Here is a 22,041-nt window from a genome sequence, read left to right as displayed (position 1 = left end):
TATTATGGCCTGGATGCAGGGCACAGGGCATTCTAGACAGGAAGACAGCCTGAGCAAAGGCCCTGAGGCAGGATGCAGCAAGGCGAAAGTGAGGACATTAGAAAGGGAAGGGTGGGAGATGGTGCTGGGGAAACTGGCAAGGAACAAATGGAGCCAGGCAGATCTACAGAGCAGATGAGAGAAAAATACATCCTGGGAGCAGCAGGAAGTGGCTTATGAGGACCCAGCTCTTAGCTTACACTTGGCTGTGCTCTGTAACTAAAGCGAAACTAACAGTTGGACACTCCCAGCCCCTTCGGTCAGAACTGGCCGGAGAAGGACCTAGGACTGGGTGAGCCTAGAGTGAGGAGCACAGCTCTCCTTAGGGGTCAGGACAGTCTTTCTGGAGGAGAGATGAATAGGAGTTTCCCAGCAGAAAAGGATTCATTTAACAAACACTTGCTAATTACCCCACTGTGCCTCGTCCTGTGTTAGCTCTGGGGACCCAGGAAAACAGAATGAACAGACACGTATATGAGACCTAAAGTACTCAGAGCCTTCGAGGGACAGAGAACACGTCTTAAAAGCAGGGAACTGGGTGTGTCTGTGTCCTTTCTGCATCACACAGGGAACTCTAGCCCGGTGGTGTTTGGGAGGGTGGATATACTTTCAGCTTTTGATCTCAGCTCCGTCTACAGGCTAGCAGACAGGAGCCTGGATACAGCCGCCTTTAGAGAGCGGGATGTTTCCTGGTCATGGGAAACACACAGGGGGGGCCCTCAAGGAGGGTGTCTCAGAGGAGAGGCCTGAAAGATGAGAAGGTGCCAGCTATGAAAGGATCTGGGAGGGGGGGCAGTCTGGGAGAAAGCAGTAGTATGTACAAAGATGTGGAGGTAGAAAAGTAAGGAAGCCAGCGTAGTTGCAGTGAGGGACCAGGGAGGGGGGCATGAACCTCATGGGTCACTGGGAGGAGGGTGGATATTTTCCCCAAGTGTGATGGGGACCATGAGATCCACCCCAGTTACAGAGACCACAGGGTGCTCCGAAAAGCCCTACCTCGGCCACACTGGGTGGCAGCAGCTTTCTTTGATGAACTAAGAAAGTGAAAACATCAGGTCTGGGTTCTTCCTGGGTCACCAGATGCCTCCACTTTGCTCTCCTCAGTACTAAGGGTCAATGGAGCCGGAGGAAGGCTTGGGTCAGGCTCTGGCCATTGTGCAATGAGTAGGCTCACGGCTTCCTCTGACTCATCAGCAGGGTTTAAGATGGATTTTGTTACTGCTGGGGTGAGGGGTGAATGGGGATGAGCAGGGTGAGCACTGGTACCTCACTTCTGCCCTGGGGCCATTGCCCAGTTTTGTGACCTCATAACCCCGCCCCCCCCCCCAAATCTTTTCTCTTTCCGTGCCCGGAAACCAGCTTAGTGCAGACATATGGAAGTGATCAGGGTAACCAGCATCTTTTGAGCACTTATGAGCCAGGCACTTGACTCATGTTAATCTCATTTAAACCGTACAAAACCCAGTGCAGAGAAGGCAGCTGAGCTCTGCTGTCAGGACCGAGTTCTAGGTCTGGCTCTGGCTTTTAACTTGCTGTGGGGCAGTTGCCATCAATGTGCTCTGCCTCTGTTTCCTCTCCAATCTCACAAGATAGTGGCCGGACTGAGAAGCACTTTTGTAGAATGCCCAGCCCTGCACTTGACTCCCAGAAGCTGCAATCTCAGTTAGTGCCAGGGACGGAAAATGGACTTTAAATCAACTTCAGCAAAAAAGAGAATAAATGAGCTGACACACTGAAAAGGCAGGACTGTCTATCTTTTTTTAAGCCTCACCCGAGGATATTTTTCCATTGCTTTTAGATAGAATGGGAGGGAGGGAATGAGGGGGGCGGGAGGGAGAGAGAGAGAAAGAGAGAGAGAGATTGATATGAAAGTGACACATTGATTGGTTACCTTCTGCACATGCCCTGGCCTGGGCTGGGGAATGAACCTGCAACCCAGGTACTGCTGCCTGGGAATCAAATCCTAGACCCTTCAGTGCGTGGGCCAACGCCCTAACCACTGGGCAACACCGACCTATCTTAAGGCATAGTTGGATCCAGGAGCTCAGACAGTGTCTCTCTCTCTTCCTTTGTCCCTGTTTTCCTCTGTGTGGGTTCACTCTTTTGGCCCATTTCTCTTCAAGTGGTGACCTCTGTGTTATCCTTCAAATCAGCCACCCAAGCAAGAAGGCTCTACTGATTGTCCAAGGCTTCCGACTTGAGAAGAGGTGTTTGTGGGGAGAGGAGTCGGTGAGACCAGCTTCATTCACATCTCATGGACTGAAAGTCAGAATGAGTGTTCCCTGTAGGGCAGTTAGTTGTTGAAACCCAAAAGGGGGCAGATACAGGTTAGGCAAAATGCTAAAGTTCATGATGTTTCTCAAAGCCATATGAACAAGGAGGATAAAATGGAGCAGTGTCAGTGCCCAGGACACTCCAAATTAAAATCTACGTGTGTATATATATTTAATATGGACATTTAATTAAACGGTTGGAAAGTGGAACTAAAAGCATATTCGGAAAAAGTCACTGTCCCCCTGTAATCTCCACCGGGGTTTCCCCTCAGCCATCCCTGGCTCTAGTAAAAAAGTGTATTTTTATAACTGCCCACATCCCCCTGGCTGCCCCTCCTGGCTTCACCCTGCCCATGCCTGAGAATCCCTAGGGTGTCCTGAATATAAACCTTTGATATGGTGGTTGGGGTCCCTCTGCTTAGGGAGAGACAGCTGGTGTCAAACAGAACCCCTCTTGCTTCACCGGGTCATCCCTCTATCGTCTGGGAGACTCCAGTATCCCATTCACTGCTGGTCTGAGTGGGATTTCTGGACCTTTCCTTTAGTGCCTCATGGCAAAAGCAACATTCTTAAGCAAGACTGGAGAAATTCACAGGAGGAGGCTGAAGCTCTGTAGTTCTGGCTCTGTGGGATTAAGGTTCCAGAGAATAGGAACTGGTACAATGTGAGGTAACAGGGAAAGAAAGGTATTAAAGATGATGCGCGCTCCCCCCCCCCGCCCCCCGCCAAAAAAGATGATGCCCAGGCTTTGGGCTGGGGCTGCTCACAAGGGTCAGGCCTCAGCTCAAATGCCCCCTTCCCCCAGCCTTCCCTGATGGTGGTGGTGGTAGGAACCTCCTTCCCTAACGTCACCCCCTGCCAGCCCATCACTGAATACTTTTTTTTATAAAGAGAAGTATTCTTTTTAAATATATATATATTGATTTCAGACAGAGGAAGGGAGAGGGAGAGAAACATCCATGATGAGAGAGAATCATGGATTGGCTGCCTCCTGCACGTCCCCCGCTGGGGATTGAGCCTGCAACCTGGGCATGTGCCCTTGACCGGGAATCGAACCCGGCACCCTTCAGTCTGCAGGCCAACGCTCTATCCACTGAGCCAAGCCGGCTGGGGTCCATCACTGAATACTTTAAAAAATATATATTTTTTATTGATTTCAAAGAGGAAGGATTAGGGAGAGATAGAAACATCAATGATGGGAGAGAAATATTGATTGGCTTCCTCCTGCACGCCCCCTACAGGGGATCGAGTCTACAACCTGGGCATGTGCCCTGACCAGGAATGGGGACCGTGACCTCCAGGTTCATAGGTCAATGTTCAACCACTGAGCCACATCAGCCGGGCAAAATGTTTTTATTTTTAAAGTAAATAATTTACTTTCTTTAAAGTAAGTAATTTATTTTTCAATTACAGATGACATAGACTATTATATTAATTTCAGGTGTACAACATAGTGATTAGACATTTATATATCCTATGAAGTGTTCACCCCAATAAATCTAGTACCCATCTGATACCATACAGATACTGCAATATTATTGACCACATTCCCTATGTTGTACTTTACATCCTCCTATTTTTATAACTGGCAGTTTGTACTTAATTACTTTCCCCTTTTTCACCGAGCCCTCTCAACCCTCCTCCCATCACTGAATTATTTTCTCCGTCACATTTATCTCCATTTGAAAAAATTCTTGGGTCATTTGTCGGTGACCCCTCCCCGACTTTGCGCCTCATACTGGCCCTCAATAAATACTCGTTGAGCGATTGAATGCAGGAATGAGCAACGTCCTGAACAGCGATCGAAGCTGAACTGACAACCTCAGGGTGCTCCCTGTCCGTGGAGGGTGCTGGCCCCGTCCTTGAAAGGGTCTGGGTCTGACTGTCTCCCTCTTGGAGGACCCAAGGCCGCTGTCCAGCGGGCCAGGAGGAAGCCCACTGCGCCTGCGCCGAAATTTCCCTTTGCTTCCCCCGCGGGTCGCGACGGCGCAGGCGAGGCGCGCGCATGCGCCATCACCCCCGCCGCGCGGGAGGTGCCTGCGTTGCTGTCCCGGCCGCCGCCGCGCCTGCGTGTCGCCCGCCGCCCGCGGGCCTGGCCGGCGCGTGCGCGGTGGCCCTGGCGAGTGGGGGGGGGTAAGGAGGTGGAGGAGGAGGAGGAGGAGGCGGAGGAGGAGGAGGAGGAGGTGGCGGCGAGAAGATGGCGACTTCGAACAATCCGCGGAAATTCAGTGAGAAGATCGCGCTGCACAACCAGAAGCAGGCGGAGGAGACGGCGGCCTTCGAGGAGGTCATGAAGGACCTGAGCCTGACGCGGGCCGCGCGGGTGAGGGGGCTGCCGCGCCGACCCCCTCAGGGCCGAGAGGGCGGAGGAGAAGGCGCGTGTCCAGCGCGTGCACAGGGCGGGGGCGCGCGGCGGGGGCGGGGCGCGCGGCGGGGCGGGGCTTGGCCTGGCCCGAGGGGACAGGTGTCCTCGCTCCTTGGGCGTCGTGGGCGGGATTGGTGCCCCACATCCTCGGTATTTGTTGGGGGACAGGTGACCCCGCATCATTGCTCCCTGGAGGGCCGGGGTCTCCATGTCATGACCACCTGGAGGGAACAGGTGCCACTACATCGTCGTTCCCGAATGGGGACGGTGTCTAACCTCACTGCCACCTGAGGGGGACAGGTACCTCCCGTCATTGTTAGCTGGAGGGGCAGGGATCGCTGTATCGTTACCGCCTGGAGGGAACAGGTGCCACTACACCGTTGTCACCTAATGGGGACAGGTGTTTCTACACGGTCGCTGCCTGAGGGGGCCAGGTGCTCCCATGTTCCTCTACCTAGGGTGACAGGATGACACTGAGGCGTAGGACCCGGGCGGTGCTGGAAAGCATCCCTGGTACGTGGGGGGCGGTCGATACGTGCTCCCATATTGTCACCCGAGGGGACAAGTGATCCCACATGCTCACTACTTGGTGGGACAGGCGTCTACATCAGGGGTGCCCTGGGAGCCTGTGGAGGGGCAGGTGGCCCTGCTTGCAGACCTGAGGCGGAGGAGGCCCTCTGGACTCCATAGGGCAAGGTCAGATGGGGGTGGGGGGTGGTTGGGCAGGGGCTCAGGAAGGCAGATGTGCTCAGTTCTAGAGTTGGGAGTGGAGACAGCTGCCCCTTCTTCCCTGGGCAGCCTGTATGGTGGGGACCAGGCAATGCTCCTCCCACCGAGACAAAGGGCAGCTGCACACAGACGCCCCCGGCCTTTAGGAACAGGGTGGAGGGTCAGCTTTCCTCGGGTGGCTGGGTGGGCTCGGTGTGTAGAGGCAGGCCTGGCTGTCTGCTCACCTCACCCGGGAAGCCACTGTGGGCCCGGAGCCTGGGCTGGGCGGGGGCCGAGGTTGGTGGCCTGGCTTTTCTCCTGGGCCTCAGCTCTCTGGCTGCACCATCGCAGCAAAGTGCTAAGCTCCTCGGGCCTTATGTTCTGTGTGAAGTGTGTCTAGCAAGCCCTTCCTCGAGGGTCAGAAGGCAAGATGCTCTTCACAGGTGTTGGTAATGTCTGCTGTATTCCTCAGAGCAGTGGGATCCCCACCCTGCACCGTGGGGCTTCAGGGCGGATTTGACACCCACGTGGCTGGTTGCTGGATTTGGCCACTGGTCTGACCATTTCAGGCAGACCTACCTCTGTGACTTCAGCTTCGGTCTGATTCCGCAGATGGAATTTTCAGGTCATGTTATTTTCTCATTAGTCATTTGTTTTGCTGTGAGATTGTGACCTTATAGACCAGAATGTATCTTCCTTTCCATGCATTTACTTGGCACATATTGGTTGGGTGCTCACTGTCAGCCAGGTGCTTCCTGTCCCTACCCTAGCAGCTCATGTTCTCACTCAGGACATAGAGGAAGAGATGGTTGGTGAATGAATGAATGAATGAATGAATGTGAGCAACTGGATTGACCCCATAAGTCAGGGCTTCTGAGGGCAGGAGTGTCCATATCATGTTGTCTCCAGCATGTAGTGTGTTCTAGCACAAGTAGGTGTCAGATGTATATAGTATGACAGGAAGAAGTGGGTTGTGTGAAATTCATGGCTGTCTTTATCACTGGAGGTCCTGTTTCTGTCTTGGGGTTAAAAATGGATTATTGTTGAAAAGGTTTCTTTCTTTTTTTTTTTTTTTTTAATATATTTTATTGATTTTTTACAGAGAGAAAGGGAGAGAGATAGAGAGTTAGAAACATCGATGAGAGAGAAACATCGATCAGCTGCCTCCTGCACATCTCCCACTGGGGATATGCCCGCAACCCAGGTACATGCCCTTGACCGGAATCGAACCTGGGACCTCTCAGTCCGCAGGCCGACGCTCTATCCACTGAGCCAAACCGGTTTCGGCTGAAAAGGTTTCTTTAACAGCTTTATTGAGATTTAGTTCACATACCGTATAATTCACTTGTTTAAAGCATACAATTTAGTGGGTTTTAGTGTATTTATGGAGTGTGCAATCATCTCCACTGTCTAATTCCAATAACATTTTCATCTCCCCCAAAAGAAACCTGGTATGATGAGCAGTCAGTCCCCATCCCTCCCTCCGCCAGCTCCTGGCAACCACCAGTCTGCTTTCTCTTCCTATGCGTTTACCTGTTCTGGACATTTCATGTAAATGGGCTCATACACCATGTGGCCTTCTGTGACTGCCTGCTTTCAGCAAGATGTTTTCAAGGTACATGCATGTTGTAGCATGAATCAGAAAACTTAATTCCTTTTTATGGCTGAATAATATTCCATTGTTTGGATGGACTATATTTTGTTTATCCATTCATCCACTGATGGATTTAGAAAAGATTTTTAAGATACAGAGACAGCATTTCTCTCAGCCCTAGTAACCATTTCCCATCTCTTTCCTCCCTCTCTCTGTTGCCTTCCTTTACTTCAGGATTTGGGGAGGTGGGATGGGCATGGTCTCTGGGCAGAGATGAGTTTACACTGGATTTTAGAGACAGAGCAGTGTTCTCTGCTGGGGGCATTTCTGCCCCCTAAGGGGCATATGGCAATGCCTGGAGACATTTTTAGTTGTCTTTACTGGGGGGAGGGGTGCTACTGGCATATGGTGGGTAGAGAACAGAGATGCTGCTCACCACCCCACAATTCATGGATGGCCCTACCACAGGAGTGAGTGATCTGGCTTGGAGGGAACACTGAGTGGGCAGGGGTACAGCCTTTGCACCTGGGCATATAGAGTTCAAAGCTCTGCCCCTACTTTTATGCCTGTGTCACCTGTGCAGGCTGATGGCTTTTCTCGAACTTGGGATCAGGATGGACAAGCTTCTTCCCAGTCTTTTGGCCATTGCCTGTGGCAAATGGCATTTTTGCAGTGCCTGGTGTAGGTGAGTGAATCCACTTGATGCAGGCTCCCCTCCTGCCCTCACTGTGTGGCTGCAGCCTTCTCTCACTACCTCCCTCTGCTGTAGACACCTTGGTTTCCCCTGCACATGCTAACAGATAGGGCATTGCCCTTTTGGTAGCTGTTCCTCTCCAGTGAATTCTGCAGGACAGCTTGCCCACTCCTGGAGTGAGCAGGGTCACTTGTGTTTCTGCGTGTCCACACACGGTCCTCAGTGGTGATGGAATGCTCGCAGTGCCTTCCCATGTGAAAGGCCAGTCAGTAGACATTCAGTGTGATAAGCAAATCAACACTGCCACCTTCCTGGGGAGCAGGGACACAAGGGCCAGGTTGGGTGGGGGGACAGGGTGTAATGTCGGGGAGACGACTTTCGTATTGCAGCACAGAAAGGTTGGGTGTATGAATGTTCCTCTACCACCCTGAGACTTGGGTTGCGTGATATGCAGGGAGGGGCTGTGGTGCTCTGCTGTGTGACTTTGAGCAGGTTTTTTTTTTTTTTTTACTTTTTTTTGTTTTGTTAATCCTTACCTGAGGACGTTCTTTCCATTGCTTTTTCAGAGAGAGAGTGGAAGAGAGGGAGGAATGGGGGAGGGAGGGAGAGAGAGAGAGAGAGAGAGAGAGAGAGAGAAGAGAGAAGAGAGAAGAGAGAAACATCAATGTGAGAGAGGTTTATCAATTGGTTGCCTCCCCCATGCGCCCCATCCAGGGGGATGGGAGGGAGCCTGCAACCCAGGTACGTGCTCTTCACTGGGAATCGAACACAACCCTTTGGTGTGTGGACTGAGCACACTGGCCAGGGCAGATTTTTTGAATCCTGATCTATAAAGTTGGGGTAGCGTGTTCATTCCACATAATGACATTTTTGATTGTCCAGTATGACCCAGGGATCATGTTGGATGCATAATGTGGCATACAGAACATTAAGGGCCGTGCTTTTGGGGAGTGGGTGTGGTTTTAATGAGGACAGGAGAGAATCACTGCAAATGAACGAAGCACAGGCTTGCAGAGAGAAGAAGCAGGGTGATGTGGACTGACTGGGGGGGGAGTGGAGGCTAACACCTGGACAGTGAGACAGAGCCCCCTATGCCGGTAAGAGCACCCCAGCTGTAGGACAGACAGATGCAAGGCCCTGGGTGGGGAGGGTTTGGCAAAGTTATGGACAGAGAGGCTGGCTTGTGGAGAGAGTGAGAGAGGTGAGGCTGGAGTGGCTTTGGGAACCCTTGATTCCACCTGAGGGAGGGGTGTTTGATAGTTAGAAGCGGAGCTGCTGCTTATTTTTTTCAGTAGCTGTATTGAGATGTAATTCCCAATACATCCAACCCACCCATTTAAAATGCACCACTCAGTGGTTTTTAGCACATTTACCCTGTTGTGTAACCATTACTTTTATCTAGTTCCAGAATATTTCTGTCACTCCAAAAGGAAACCATGTCCCCATTAGCAGCCATTCCTCATTGCCCAGCCTCTGGCAATCATCAATCTGCTTTCTATCTCTATAGATTTGCCTGTTCTGAATATTTCACATCAATGGAATCATTTACCATGTGGACTTTTGTGTCTGGTTTCTTTTACTCTGCATGATACTTTTGAGGTTCATCCATGTTCTAGTGTGTGTCAGTACTTCAGTCCTTTTTATGGCTGAGTAATATTCCATTCTGGGGATGGACCACATTTTGTTTATCTTTTATCAGTCAATGGACATGTGTGTTGTTTCCACCTTTTGGCCATTGTGAATAATGCTGCCATGGATATTTATGTCCAAGTGCTCTTGTAGATGCAGGTCTTCCTTTCCCTGGGTGTACACCAAGGAGTGGAGTTGCTGGGTCATATGGTAACTCTCCATTTAACTATTTGAGGGCATTATCTGTTCTACAAAGATGGGTGTGAGCTGAACTGGCAATGGGATGAGAGGGGAGGGCAGCAGATAGTATGAAAGGCCACTTTAGCATCTAGGTTAGGGACTTCGGGGGGGCGTAGCTTGAGCAGGATCAGTGGATTTTGGTGGTATTTTTGGCATCAGAGCAAAATATGTGCAGGTGGATTGCATGTGGGGCGTCACCTTCTTGCCAGGGGCTCAGGACACAGGAGGCTCTGAGCATCCCAGGGAGCAGCCCCAGGGCCAGAAAAAGCCTGCGTGCAAAGCAGTCCACGTGGCTTGGCTTAACTGCAGCTCTGGCTGCACTGAAGGAAGTGGGGTGTTCTTCTGGCTCTAACCTGAGATAGGGGTAGCTCTGCATAGGCTGGAGGAAAGCGCAGTGGTGAGCTGAGCATGAAGACCGCCCCCAGTCCTGGCCCCAGTCCTGGCTTTGGCATCCTTTGCCTCTGTGCCGGCTGTTCCAAGTGTTTGGTACCATCTGTAGCTTCCACGTATGCACACATGCAGGACTCCATGAGCTGCTCTGTTGAGAGGATGGGGAGCCATCCCCTGCCTCAAGAAAGCCCCAGCAGCCTCCGTGCTCTCTTGGTTGTGAGCTGCGCACATTGAACCCTAAGAAGATATGCCCATGTCCTGACCCCCAGAATCCGTGACTCTGGCCTTATTTGGAAAAGAAATCTCTGCAGATGTAATTAGTTTCATAATCTTGAGATGTGATCATCCTGGATTTAGGGTGGTCTTAAATCCAGTGACTGGCGACCTTATGAAAAGAGGAGAGGACAGAGACACATAGGGAAAAGGTCATATGACAATGATGGCTAAAACTGGGGTGATGCAGCCACAAGCCAAGGATGCCTAGAGCCCCAAAAGCTGGAAGAGATAAGGAAAGATCCTCTCCTAGAGCCTCCAGAGAGAGAGAGCGTATGGCCCTGCAGACACCTGTGTTTCATTTTATTTTTTTACTTTTTCCCCAAAGGTATTATTCTTTTTTTAAAATATATTTTTTATTGATTTCAGAGAGGAAGGGAGAGGGAGAGAGGGAGAGAGGGAGAGAGGGAGAGAGGGAGAGAGAGAGAGAGAGAGAGAGAGAGAGAGAGAGAGAGAGAGAGAGAAACATCAATGATGAGAGAGAATCATTGATTCACTGCCTCCTGCATGCCCCACATGTGGGATCAAGCTTGCAATCTGGGCATGTGCCCTGACCGGAATCGAACCATGGCCTCCTGGTTCAGAGGTTGATGCTCAACCACTGAGCCACGTCAGCTGGGCTGACACCTGTAATGTAGACACCAAGTCGCCAGAACTATGAGAGTATAAATTTCTGTTGTTTTACCTGATTGATGGTCATCTATGATGGTAAACCTGGGATATTGTCCCCCAGGCTGAGAGCCTGCAGAATCCAGGTACCTTATAGAAACCATCTTTAAATCTGTTGTTGTTTTTTTGTTGATGTTTTGTGCCTGGCCAAGTGGCTCAGAGTTGGTTGAGCGTCATCCCATGCACCAAAAGATTGCTGGTTCAATGCCTGGTCAGGACACATGCCCAGGTTGCGGGTTTGATCCCCAGTTGGGGTGCATACAGAAGGCAACTGATTGATGTTTCTCTCTCTCTCATCCTCTCCCTTCCTCTCTCTCTAAAATAATTTTTTTTTTTTTAAATTCTCACTCAAGGACATGCTGAGAGTGAGAGAGAGAAAGAAGCATCAATCGGTTGCCTTCTGTACGCCCCCCCCCCCCCGCCCCCACCCGCCGTACCTATGAGGAAACTGAGGCCCCAGCTGGGAAGAGGCAAAGCTGGTGTTCAGCCCCTGGATGAGCACATATGATGTGTCCAGAACAAGAAATTAAAAGTACAAACTAGAACCTCTGCTGTTCACAGAACCCACTTGGGCTACTTGGCCTGTTCTTGTAAATAAAGTTTTATTAGAACATGGCCATGCCCATTTGCTTATGCCTGGTGTATGGCAGAGTTGAGTCATTCTGACAGAGACCATGTAGCCTTGAGAGGCAAAAATATTTACCATCTGGCCCTTTATAGAAGGAGTTTGCCACTACTGGCCAATGGTTCTCATCTTCAGTTTGAGATCTGCTGACCTAGAGCAACATGGAAGATCTGGAGGATGGTGGGAGTCAGTTCTCCTACTTTCAGGGGCCTTTGAACCATCTGGTAGCTGAAGAGTAAGACTCCTAGGCTACCCCAAGATTCTGCAGGTCCGGTGTGGGTACCCGAATTCTAAATGGGGGTCTGAGGATCCTGCCATGCAGGCCTTGCTAGGAGGCCTGGGTGCTGTAGTCACCAGGGTTGTGCCAGGTGGAGGGAGAGGGTCAGCTTCAGTCTGGGGGTGAGCAGGCTGTCTAGCCCTCGGGTTGATGGCCTAGTGATCATTGTGGTCCATACAGCCAGAGAGGGTGTTTGCTGTCACTGTCCCCAGGGCTGGCCACGGATACAGTGCCAGGTGACTCTTGCCCATGTGGTGAGCCTTGCGGTCCTGGTTGGATTAATTAGGTTACACTGCCAGGCCATCCTGGGCATTGTGGAAGGCTGCGTTGGCCTTTCTCTGCTGCTGTCTGTCCTGGGGGTGTTTCTGGTTTCGGCTCAGTGTCTGGGGCTCCCTTCATTGTTGCTCCAGTGAGGGGAGGTGACAGCTTCAGTGCATGGGATTTAGTCTTTGGTGCTGGGGATTTATTTTTAACCAGGACCCTCTGGGAAATGCCGCTCAGAGGTCAGGGGTGGGATCTGGCCCGGGAGGTACTGGCCTGAGTGCAGTCACAAATGGGTGTTCCCTGCTGATTCTGTCCCTGGGAGCACTTGTAAACATAATGGAGACAATTTTGGTTGTCATGTCTTGGGGGATTAAGGATTCAGCTCAACACCCTGCAGTGCCCAGGATGGCCCTACACCAGAGAACCAGCTGGCCCCAGTAGCCCTGTTGTACGCTCCTCTATGTGCTGGGATTATGCAGGTACAGAAGGTTGGGTGGAGGCCCCCAATTCCATGAGACATGTGACAACATCCACTGCAGCTGATGGCATCTGCTCTGGTTTACAGAGGAGGAGACAGAGGCTTGGAGAGTGTTAGAGGTAGGAGAGCTGGGGTTGGACCCAGGCTTGGACTAACCCAGTGACTGTATATGTTCTCCCATCCATACTGCTCTGGGAGTTTGCCAGCTGGTCAGGGTAGGAGAGAGCCTTCCAGGCTGCTGGAACCTGGCGTGCTGAGGAAATGGTTCAAGGAGCATAGGCTGCTTGGGCAGAGCTCTAGGAGGGAAGCAGTTGAGTGGTGGAGGGCCCTGGGCCAGGCCTTGCATGTGGGTGACGGGGAACCATGGAGAGTTCCAGCAGGATGGCAACATGAGTGACTAGAGGTGCTAAAGCCCATGTGCATGTATCCAGTGGGTTGTTGCAGTGACCCAGAGGAAGAGCCTATTGCTTCCTCCGTTTTCCAAATGAGAAACAGGTGTGGGAGGTCCTATAGTTCATTGTATGTGGAGGTGCTAGGTTTGAACCGGTGTCTGAACCCGGGGTCTGTGTATTTCTTAATGCAGCCATGGAGGATCATGGTGTTTGCTAAGCTTCAGTTCATAGCCATCAGTCGAAGACCTTGGTGGCTGTCCTTGGTGTTTTACAAACCAGATATGCATTGTGTTCATTCCATGCATTCAAGCAGCCAGGCGCAGGGGTGGGCACAGAAGCTTGGAGTAGCCCATGGTGAGGACAGAGGGAAGGCTGATTTGGGGCATTTAGGGGATAATAAGACAGCATTTATTGGGAGATGAGAGGAAGGAAGACAAGGTAGTGGCTCCCTGGCTGTGATGGGGGACCAGACATCTTTTGTTTCTGGCCAGGATGTCTCTGATCCCCTCTTCTCTCCTCCTTCCTGCCATCGTGTCCAGCTAGGCCCCCAGGGCAGAGGTGGGTACCACTGGCCAGATGGGGGTCCATGTTCACAAACAAGGAACCCACCAAATGCCTCATGGGCCAAGGACATGGAGAGAGTCCATATTTATTATTTGCTAGATGGGAACAAAGTGTGGCACAGAGGATTCCACAGTCCCTGATGCCTGACAGAGTCCCACAGCAGGCTTCTCTTTGCTTACTCCTAGGTGAGTTTAGACCCAGACACCCCCTCTGGGTTTCACTCCCTCTTTGTAAAGTGGGAGTGACAGTGGCAACACTTAGATGGGTTAACCTGTGTAGTGTGTTCAAAATGGGGCCCTGCACACAGATGCTCTCTGTGTGCTCGCTTCTGAGATTTTGGAGATGTGCACTGCTAACACACGGCAGGCAGCACTCAGTGGGCATATGGCAGGCATTTAGTAGACTCTTGGCACATGCTCAGCAGGCACACATGTATTCAGCAGGTACATAACAAGTATTAGGTGGACACACAGAAGGCACACGTGTAGTCAGCAAGCATTCAGCAGGTATACAGCAGGCACACAGGGTATACTCAGCAGACACTGAGCGGTGCATAGTGGGCATTCAGCAGGCGCTATGCAGGCACTGGATTGTGACCTCCCTGAGGACAGGCTCCTATTCACTCTAGAACAGTGATTCTCAACCTTCCTAATGCCGTGACCCTTTAATACAGTTCCTCATGTTGTGGTGACCCCCAATTTCATTGTTACAAATTGAACATAATTAAAGCATAGTGATTAATCACAAAAACAATATGTAATTATATATGTGTTTTCCGATGGTCTTAGGCAACTCCTGTGAAAGGGTCGTTCGATCCCCCAAGGGGTCGTGACCCACAGGTTGAGAACCGCTGCTCTAGAATCTCCTACGTTTCCCATCACACTGTCAGGCTCCCCACTTAAGCAGTGGGAGTGTGTTGTGAGGTCCTGTTCTCCATCTGGGAGAGTGAATCAGGCACTGAGCCAGGTGGGTAGCATGGTGGTCTTTGCAGAGCTCAAGTTTTGCTGAACTCCTTCTGGGAGAAACTTTGAATTTGTATTGACCACACGCAGTGTGTTACAGGATGGGCCGGGATAGGCAGGGCCAGTTGGGAACCTCTGAGTGCCCTGGGGAGAATGGGAGAAACACCAAGTACTCCGACGAGGTCCCCCATGAGGTGCCTGCAGAAGCTGGGGTTTAGATGGAAAAGCCCTCCTTTAGTTGGTACTTTTTGAGCACCCACCCTGTGCTGGGCACTGGGGATGCCTGCAGAATAAGTCAGATGGAGCCCTTCCCTCAGAGGAAACCATGCCAGTGGCCAACTGGTCCCTGGCCATGGCCCTGAGGTCACAGCTCTGAGAGTGAAATGGAGTGGGGGCCTTTTGGGGGAGGTGACATTTGGGCTGAGCCCCCTGGGATGAGGGTGAGTCATGGAGATGGGGAGCGTGAAGCCTGTAGTGGCAGCAGGGGCTGGCTGAGCTCAGTGGGTAATTCTTCATGGGCCTGGTTCTGGGGTTGGGGGGTACTCAGGTAAGGTTAGGAACAGGACCTGACTTGAGATGCAGGTTTAGCAAAGATTCCTCCAGCCACCATCTAGGCCTGGAAAGAGCAAGGAGGAGCCTTCAGGGACCTGAGAGGGTGTTGGGGCAGGTGTACCCGGAGAGAGGGTGTCACCGGGGAATGAATTCGGACTTGCTGATTTGGCAGTTCTTTCACCTGAAATCAGGAACCTGATTCCCAGGGGCCTGAACAGGGAGGTTTATATTAAATGGCTTCTATTTTATGTTCTGGTGGCCTCAGTACAGGAAGGACATTTCTGAAGGAGAGAGGATACCTCGAGCCCCAATTCAGTACATGAAAGTCTTCCTTCTCCAAGTCCATCCTGATGCTTCACTGGTCATGGGAGTTTCACCTCAAATCTGGAGCATGGTCTTCTGTCCAAAGGCTGAATATACAGCGAAGGACACTTTCCTCCTTATCGGCTGTTAACGGTCTGGGCCCCGTTTGCCCCATTCCCAGATACAGCCCTGGAGCTCTGTGGTCTTCTGAGTGTACAGTGCCTGGGGCTTCCTGTCAAGGGATGAAGACCCTGAGAACACTTACAGGCTGTCCGTTTCCTGCCAGCTGAGATTGCAGGGAAGTGTGCTGCCATGCCTTTTTAAATAAAAAATAATTTATGTCTCAAAACTTCGATGAAAACAGAAAACTCAGAGTACTTCTCCTTTCCTATGTGCATCTGATACAGCTCACCTGGGTGTGGAGATGGGTGGGTACATGCCAACTGGTCACTCACATGATAGTCTCTGGGAGGCAGAGTGCCCAGGCCTGGCTCTGCAGGGCTGCTAGTCCTTGGATTGGGGACACCGGGAGGTGGAGTGCACCCCACATTGATACAAGAGCTGTCCACCCTGCTGGAGGCTCAGAGTGGCCGCTGTGTCCATGCCCTCCTGGCTAAAGAGCCTCCCTCATATTGAAGTCAGTTTTAGTGTTTCTCAAGTGGCTGAAGAGGCAGACCCCTGCTGCCCTCTTCCACGGGTCCTTTCACACCTGTGAGCATTGTACTGTCTCTATCTCTCTGTCCTTTCAGGCAGGCAGGGTTTGATAGCTATAATTAGGACAGGAGCAGCTCATTTAATTGTCACAGAATCAGTGCACAGCCTCCAGAGTGATTTATGGGCCCAGCAGCCTCTTTCATGCCCAAAGTGGCAAATTGCCGCTGATTCCTGCCACTGGCTCAGCAACTGTAGAGGGAGGAACTTTCAGGGTCCCTAATAGGGGGCCTGCCATGCGGCCCCCTCAGCACCTGGCCAAGTGGATTGTCATTGCGGTTTGGGCGCTGCCTCTACTAGCTTTCCCCAACTGACTCCTTTCGTGCCTCAGTTTCCCTCTGTAGAGTTGTTCAGATTAGATGATATGCCCTCCCAAAGCTCTTAGCCTTGTGCCTGGCCAGCATCGGTGTGCCCATGGGCCAGCATAACAATAGGGTCTTACTTGGCACACCCATGTGCCATGGCTTGGCATGTGACAGATGCCATGGCACTACTATGCATGTCTGTTGAGTGTCCTTTTCGGGGAGAGGGGGTGTATTCGTTTCTTTCTACTTTTTCTTTTGAGATAATTTTAGATTTCATGAAAAGATGCAAAGACAGTACAGACAGTTCCTGTGGCTCCTGACTGTGAACATCTCACGTGACCAGGGTGGGCTGATCCAACCAGGACAACAGCATCGTAGCATTCTATGAACTAGACTCCAGACTGCATTTGGATTTCCCCAGATGTCTCCTGGTGACCTTTCTCTGGCCTAGGATCGATTCCTCCAGGCTCCCACATTAGGTTTAGTCATTGTGTCACAATCCTCTCTGATCTGTGATCATTGCTCAGGGTTTCTGCATTGTCCACAGTCTTTACCCCCGTGAAGAGAACTGCCCAGTCTTTTTGTAGACTATCAGTCACAGTTTGGTTTGATGTTTTCTTGAGATTGGGCTAAGGTGTTGTGTTTTTGGCAGGAATCCTACGCAAGTGAAGTGCTGATTTTCTTTTTTAAAGTTGTGGTGAAAATACATGACAAAATTTACCATCTTAACCATTTTTTAAAAATATGTATTTTTATTGATTTCAGAGAGGAAGGGAGAGGGAGAGATAGAAACATCAGTGACGATAGAGAATCATTGATTGGCTGCCTCCTGCACGCCCTCCCCCCCCCCCACTGGGGGTGGAGCTCACAACCCAGGCATGTACCCTTGACTGGAATCGAACCCAGGACCCTTCGGTCCCCAGACTGACACTTTGTCCACTGAGCCAAACCAGCTAGGGCTTAACCATTTTAAAAAAATATATTTTTATTGATTTCAGAGAGGAAGGGAGAGGGAGAGAGAGATAGAAACATCAATGATGAGAGAGAATCATTGATTGGCTGCCTCCTATACACCCCACACTGGGGATCAAGCCTGCAACTTGGGCATGTGTCCTGACTGGGAATCTAATCGTGACCTCCTGGTTCATAGGTCGACACTCAACCACTGAGCCATGCCAGCTGGGCTATCTTAACCATTTCTGAAAAATGTTTTTATTGATTTTAGAGAGAGAAAAAGGGAGAGGGCGAGAGAGAGAGAAACTTCAATGAGAAACATCAATATTGAATGGCTGCCTCCTGCACGCCCCCTACTGAGGATTGAGCCCCCAGCCCGGCCATGTACCCTGACCAGGAATTGAACTGGTGATCCCTTGATGCATGGGTCGATGCTCAACCACTGAGTCACACTGGCTGGGCCTAACCATTTTTAAGTGTACAGTTTAGTGGCATTAAGTACATTTACATTGTTGTGCAGCCATCACCATCCATCTCTAGAATTTTTCATCTTGCATAACTGAAATTCATTGAGCACTAACTCTCCATTCCCCTCCGCCATCCTGTGGCACTCACCATTCTTCTTCCTGTCTTTATGGATCTAACTCCTCTAGGGACTTTATATAAGTGAAATCACACAGTAGTTGCCTTTTTGTGTATGTCTTATTTTACTGAGTATAATGTCCTCAAGGTTCATCCATGTTGTAGCAGGTGTCAGATGTCCTTCCTTTTTAAGGCTGCATAATATTCCATTATATGTATCATATTTTGTTTATTCATTCACCTTTCAGTAGACATTTGAGTTGCTTCCACCTTTTGGTTGTTGTGAATAATGCTGCTGTGAACATGGGTGTTCAGATAAATGAAGATGCTCCTTGACTTAATGATGGGGTTAAGTTCTGATAAACCTATTGTAAGTCAAAATGCATTTAATACACCTAACCTACCAAATATAGCTTAACATAGCCTAAAATGTGCTCAGAACACTTACATTAGCCTACAGTTGGGCAAAATCATCTAACACAAAGCCTAGTTTATAATAAAGTGTTAAATAGTTAATGTAATTTATTATTTGTATTGCTTCCACACCATTATATAAAGTTGAAAAATTGTAAGTTGGGGACCGTCTGTACAAATATCTTTTCAAATCCCTGCTTCCATTTTTTTGTTGGTAAATACCCAGGATTGGGATTGCTGGGTTATATGATAATTCTATGTTTAATTTTTCAAGGAACCTCCATACTGTTTTTCACAGGAGCTGCATTATCATTAGTAGTGCACAAGGGTTCCAATTTTTCCACAGCCTCATTAACAATTATTATTTTATTTTTTTAATTAGCCAGCCCAGAGGTGGTAGGTAATGGTTTTGATTTGCATTTACCTGGTGATGAGTGATGTTGAGCATCTTTTCATGTGCTTATTGGCTGTTTGTAAATCTTGTTTGGAGAAATATTCCTTGAAGTCCTTTGTCTATTTTCTTTTTTTTAAAATCCTTACCTGAGAACATTTTCTTTGATTTTTAGAGAGCCAGGAAGAGAGAGAGATGTGAGAGAGAAACATAGGTCGGTTGCCTCCTGCACGTGCCCCAACTGGGGCTGGGGATTGAATCTGAAATCTAAGTATGTGGCCCCGCCAGCGTGGCTTATTGGTTGAGCATTGACCTATGAACTGTTTGATTCCCGGTGAGGGCACATGCCTGGGTTGCGGGCTCAATCCCCACGCTGGGGATTTCAGGAGGCAGCCGATCAATGATTCTCTCTATTCATTGATGTTTTTCTCTCTCTCTCTTCTCCCTTCCTCTCTGAAATCAATACAATATATATTTTTTAAAAATCTAGGTTATGTGCCCTGACCAGGAATTGAACCCGAGACCTATCTGTGTCTGGTACTATGCTCCTACCCCCTGAGCAGCACTGGCTAGGGCTCCTTTGCCCGTTTTTCAATCCAGTTATTTATTTTTATTGTTGAGTTTTAGTAGTTCTGTATATATTCTGTATATTAACCCCTTATCAGATAATATGATTTGCAAATATTTTCTCACGTTCCATGGGAATGGGGCCTTTTCACTCTGTTGATTGTGTACTTTGACACGCAAATGTTTTTAATTTTGACAAACTCCAGTTTACATATTTTTTCTTTTGCTGACTGCTTTTGGTGTCATAGCCAAGAAGTCATTGCCAAATCTCACATTATGAAGCTTTTCCTCTGTTTTGAGTTTTACAGTTTTAGCTTTTACAGTTTTAGTTATAGTTTTATAGTTTTAGCTTTAGTCTTTGATCCATGTTGAGTTAATTTTTATATATGGTATAAAGTATTGGCCCAGCTTTAGTCTTTTCATGTGGCTATCCAGTTTTCCCAGCATCATTTGTTGAAAATACTTCCTTTCCCTACTGAATAGTCTTGGCACCCTTGTCAAAAATCATTTGACCATATATACACAAAGGTTTATTTCTGGGCTCTCTATTCCATTGGCCTATACATGTCTTTCTTTATGCCAGTACCCCACTGTCTTGACTCCTGTAGTTTTATAGTAAGTTTAGAAATCAGGAAGCGTGAGTTCTCCAACTTTGTTCTTCTTTTTAAAGATTGTCTTGGCTATTCAAGGTCTCTTGAGATCCCATATAAATTTTATGGTGGGTTTTTCTATTTCTGCATAAAACATTTTTAGGATTTTGATAGGGATTGCCTTGACTGTAGATAGCTTTGGGTCTTGTTGCCATCTTAACAGAATGAAGTCCTGCTCTTCTCCTCCCAGTTGTGACCCTGAGCAAACACATAACTGGGGTTAACTATGTCAGTGGGTGAGGACTGGACCTGCACATTGTTGGTCTGCAGAGGAAGTTGTGTTTGCTGATTGATCACCCTGAGGAGCTACTGACTTAGAGGAGAGAGGAGGCTACGGGAGGGCTGCCTGAGGGAGAGCTCTGTGGTGGGTGGGACAGGAAGCGGGTGGGGGAAAGGATCTTTGGGAGGAGAGGAACCGTGGGTATAAAGACACAGAGCTTGGCGGGAGGTTGTGGTGGGGCATGAATGTGGTGCAAGGTGACTCTGGGTGGGGGACAAGTGGCTAGAAAGGAGAGAATGAGAATGGAAGCCAGATTGCTATGGGCCCCCAAGAGCCAAGCTGGATAGCTTAGATGTGATCCTGAAGCTGGCTGGGAGGAAAGGGAAAGGGAGATCTAGATTGGCTTTGAGTGTAGGAAGAACTTGATAAAAGATTGGTCAGGGGGAAAAGAAAAAAAAAAAAAAGATTGGTCAGGGGAACGAGGAGACCAGGTGCAGGAGGCCTGGGACCTGGGGGGCTCAGGTGACTACGAGGCCAACTATGCTGGGGATGCTCGAGGGAGGAATGGGACTACCCCTGGGTTTCTGGCTGTGACTTAGGAAAGATATGGCACTGTCTCCAGGGCCAGAGGAGCAGGGTTGTGGGGTGGAGGATTAAGAGAATGAGAGCCTGGTGGGAGCTGCTGGATGGAGGATGGTCCTAGTATATCACATAGAGAGTTTTGAGGTTAACTTGGCACTTCGGCCCTCCCTAGAGGAGTGACTCTAGAAGCACCGAGAGCCGTGATTGAGGAAGCTCAACTCCAGGACCAAGGCCAGGGGAGGAATCGGCGGCGGGGGGGGGGGGGGGGGGGCTGAGGAGGAAGGGGGGCCCCTCTGAAGGGCCGCCATGGGTGCCAGGCTGGAGAGGTGCCCCCAATGACACACCAGTGCCTGCTTTGAGTCTCATGGCACTTGGAAGTGCAGGGGCTGCAGCTATTTCTGGAGCAGTGGGTGTTGGTGGGACATGATGAGGGGCCACATTGAGCCCAGTGATGCCCTGAGTGATGTTTGCCCAGGGGACAGGAAAAGATGCACCTGGTGGAGGACAGAGCAGTTGCAGAGGCTTGGCATGGGGGCTATACACATGAAAAGGTGGTGCCTAAGGGGACAGGATCCTAGAAAGCTCTGTCTTGGCCTTGTGTTCCTGCAGGTATGTTAGACTTCCTGAAGGTGGTGGTGGGAAGCTTGTAGGTGGTCTCAACCCCTGGTGCAGGGACAGGTGGGTGATAGGAAGCCTAGGACAGCTGCTGCACCTTTCATAATCATCTAGGACAGGGGTAGGCAAACTTTTTGACTGGAGGGCAACAATGGGTTCTTAAACTGGACCGGAGGGCTGGAACAAAAGCATGGATGGAGTGTTTGTGTGAACTAATATAAATTCAAAGTAAACATCATTACATAAAAGGGTACGGTCTTTTTTTTTTTTTAGTTTTATTCATTTCAAACAGGCCGGATCCAGCCGTGGTTTGCCCGCGGCTGATCTAGGAAGAGACCGGATGGGGAGGATGAAGAAACTGGGAGGAAATGCCTGTATAGGGGTGAGAAAGGGACAGACAGAATGTGGCCAGGGGCTATGTGCACATGTAGGTGTGGGTGAGAATTGGGGTGAGCTAGTGAACTTGTTGATACCCTCTTGGGACTCAGTGGGAAGCTGTAAGTGCACCCATGGGTGTGTGTGACCTGAGAGCACACAGTTCCCGGAACAGGAGAGTCTCCAGGTCACATCTGCCCTGGGTGGTTGTACTTGTGCCTGTACCACAACTCAGCTCTCCACATGTCACATCGGGCCCCATCCTGGAATACACTGGGTTCAGGAGTCCTATGCCCACCTGCCATGGATGGGCTCTTTGCTTCCCCCACCTGGCCCTTCTGTCCAGCTCCTCTCAGCACCAGGGACCCTGCAAGGGAAGATGGC

The 22,041-nt window shown here is 49.9% G+C and overlaps 1 protein-coding gene across 1 annotated transcript in view; it reads left to right on the top strand.

Annotated features, from left to right (window-relative positions):
- Positions 1-4,491: 4,491 nt before the first annotated feature.
- The window catches only part of LOC308519002 (CREB-regulated transcription coactivator 1-like), a 36,964-nt gene continuing 19,414 nt past the window's right edge, over positions 4,492-22,041 (top strand). Inside the window, exon 1 of the mRNA XM_081090886.1 lies at positions 4,492-4,635. Within this exon, the coding sequence (XP_080947012.1) occupies positions 4,510-4,635 (126 nt within the window). The 5' untranslated portion in view covers positions 4,492-4,509. The remainder of the gene's footprint in view (positions 4,636-22,041) is intronic.

The sequence above is a fragment of the Myotis nattereri genome, assembly GCF_964212035.1.
Source record: "Myotis nattereri genome assembly, chromosome: 5".
Taxonomy (NCBI): domain Eukaryota; kingdom Metazoa; phylum Chordata; class Mammalia; order Chiroptera; family Vespertilionidae; genus Myotis; species Myotis nattereri.
The sequence above is the reverse complement of the archived record's forward strand: the minus strand, read 5'-3'. Positions and strand labels throughout refer to the sequence as shown.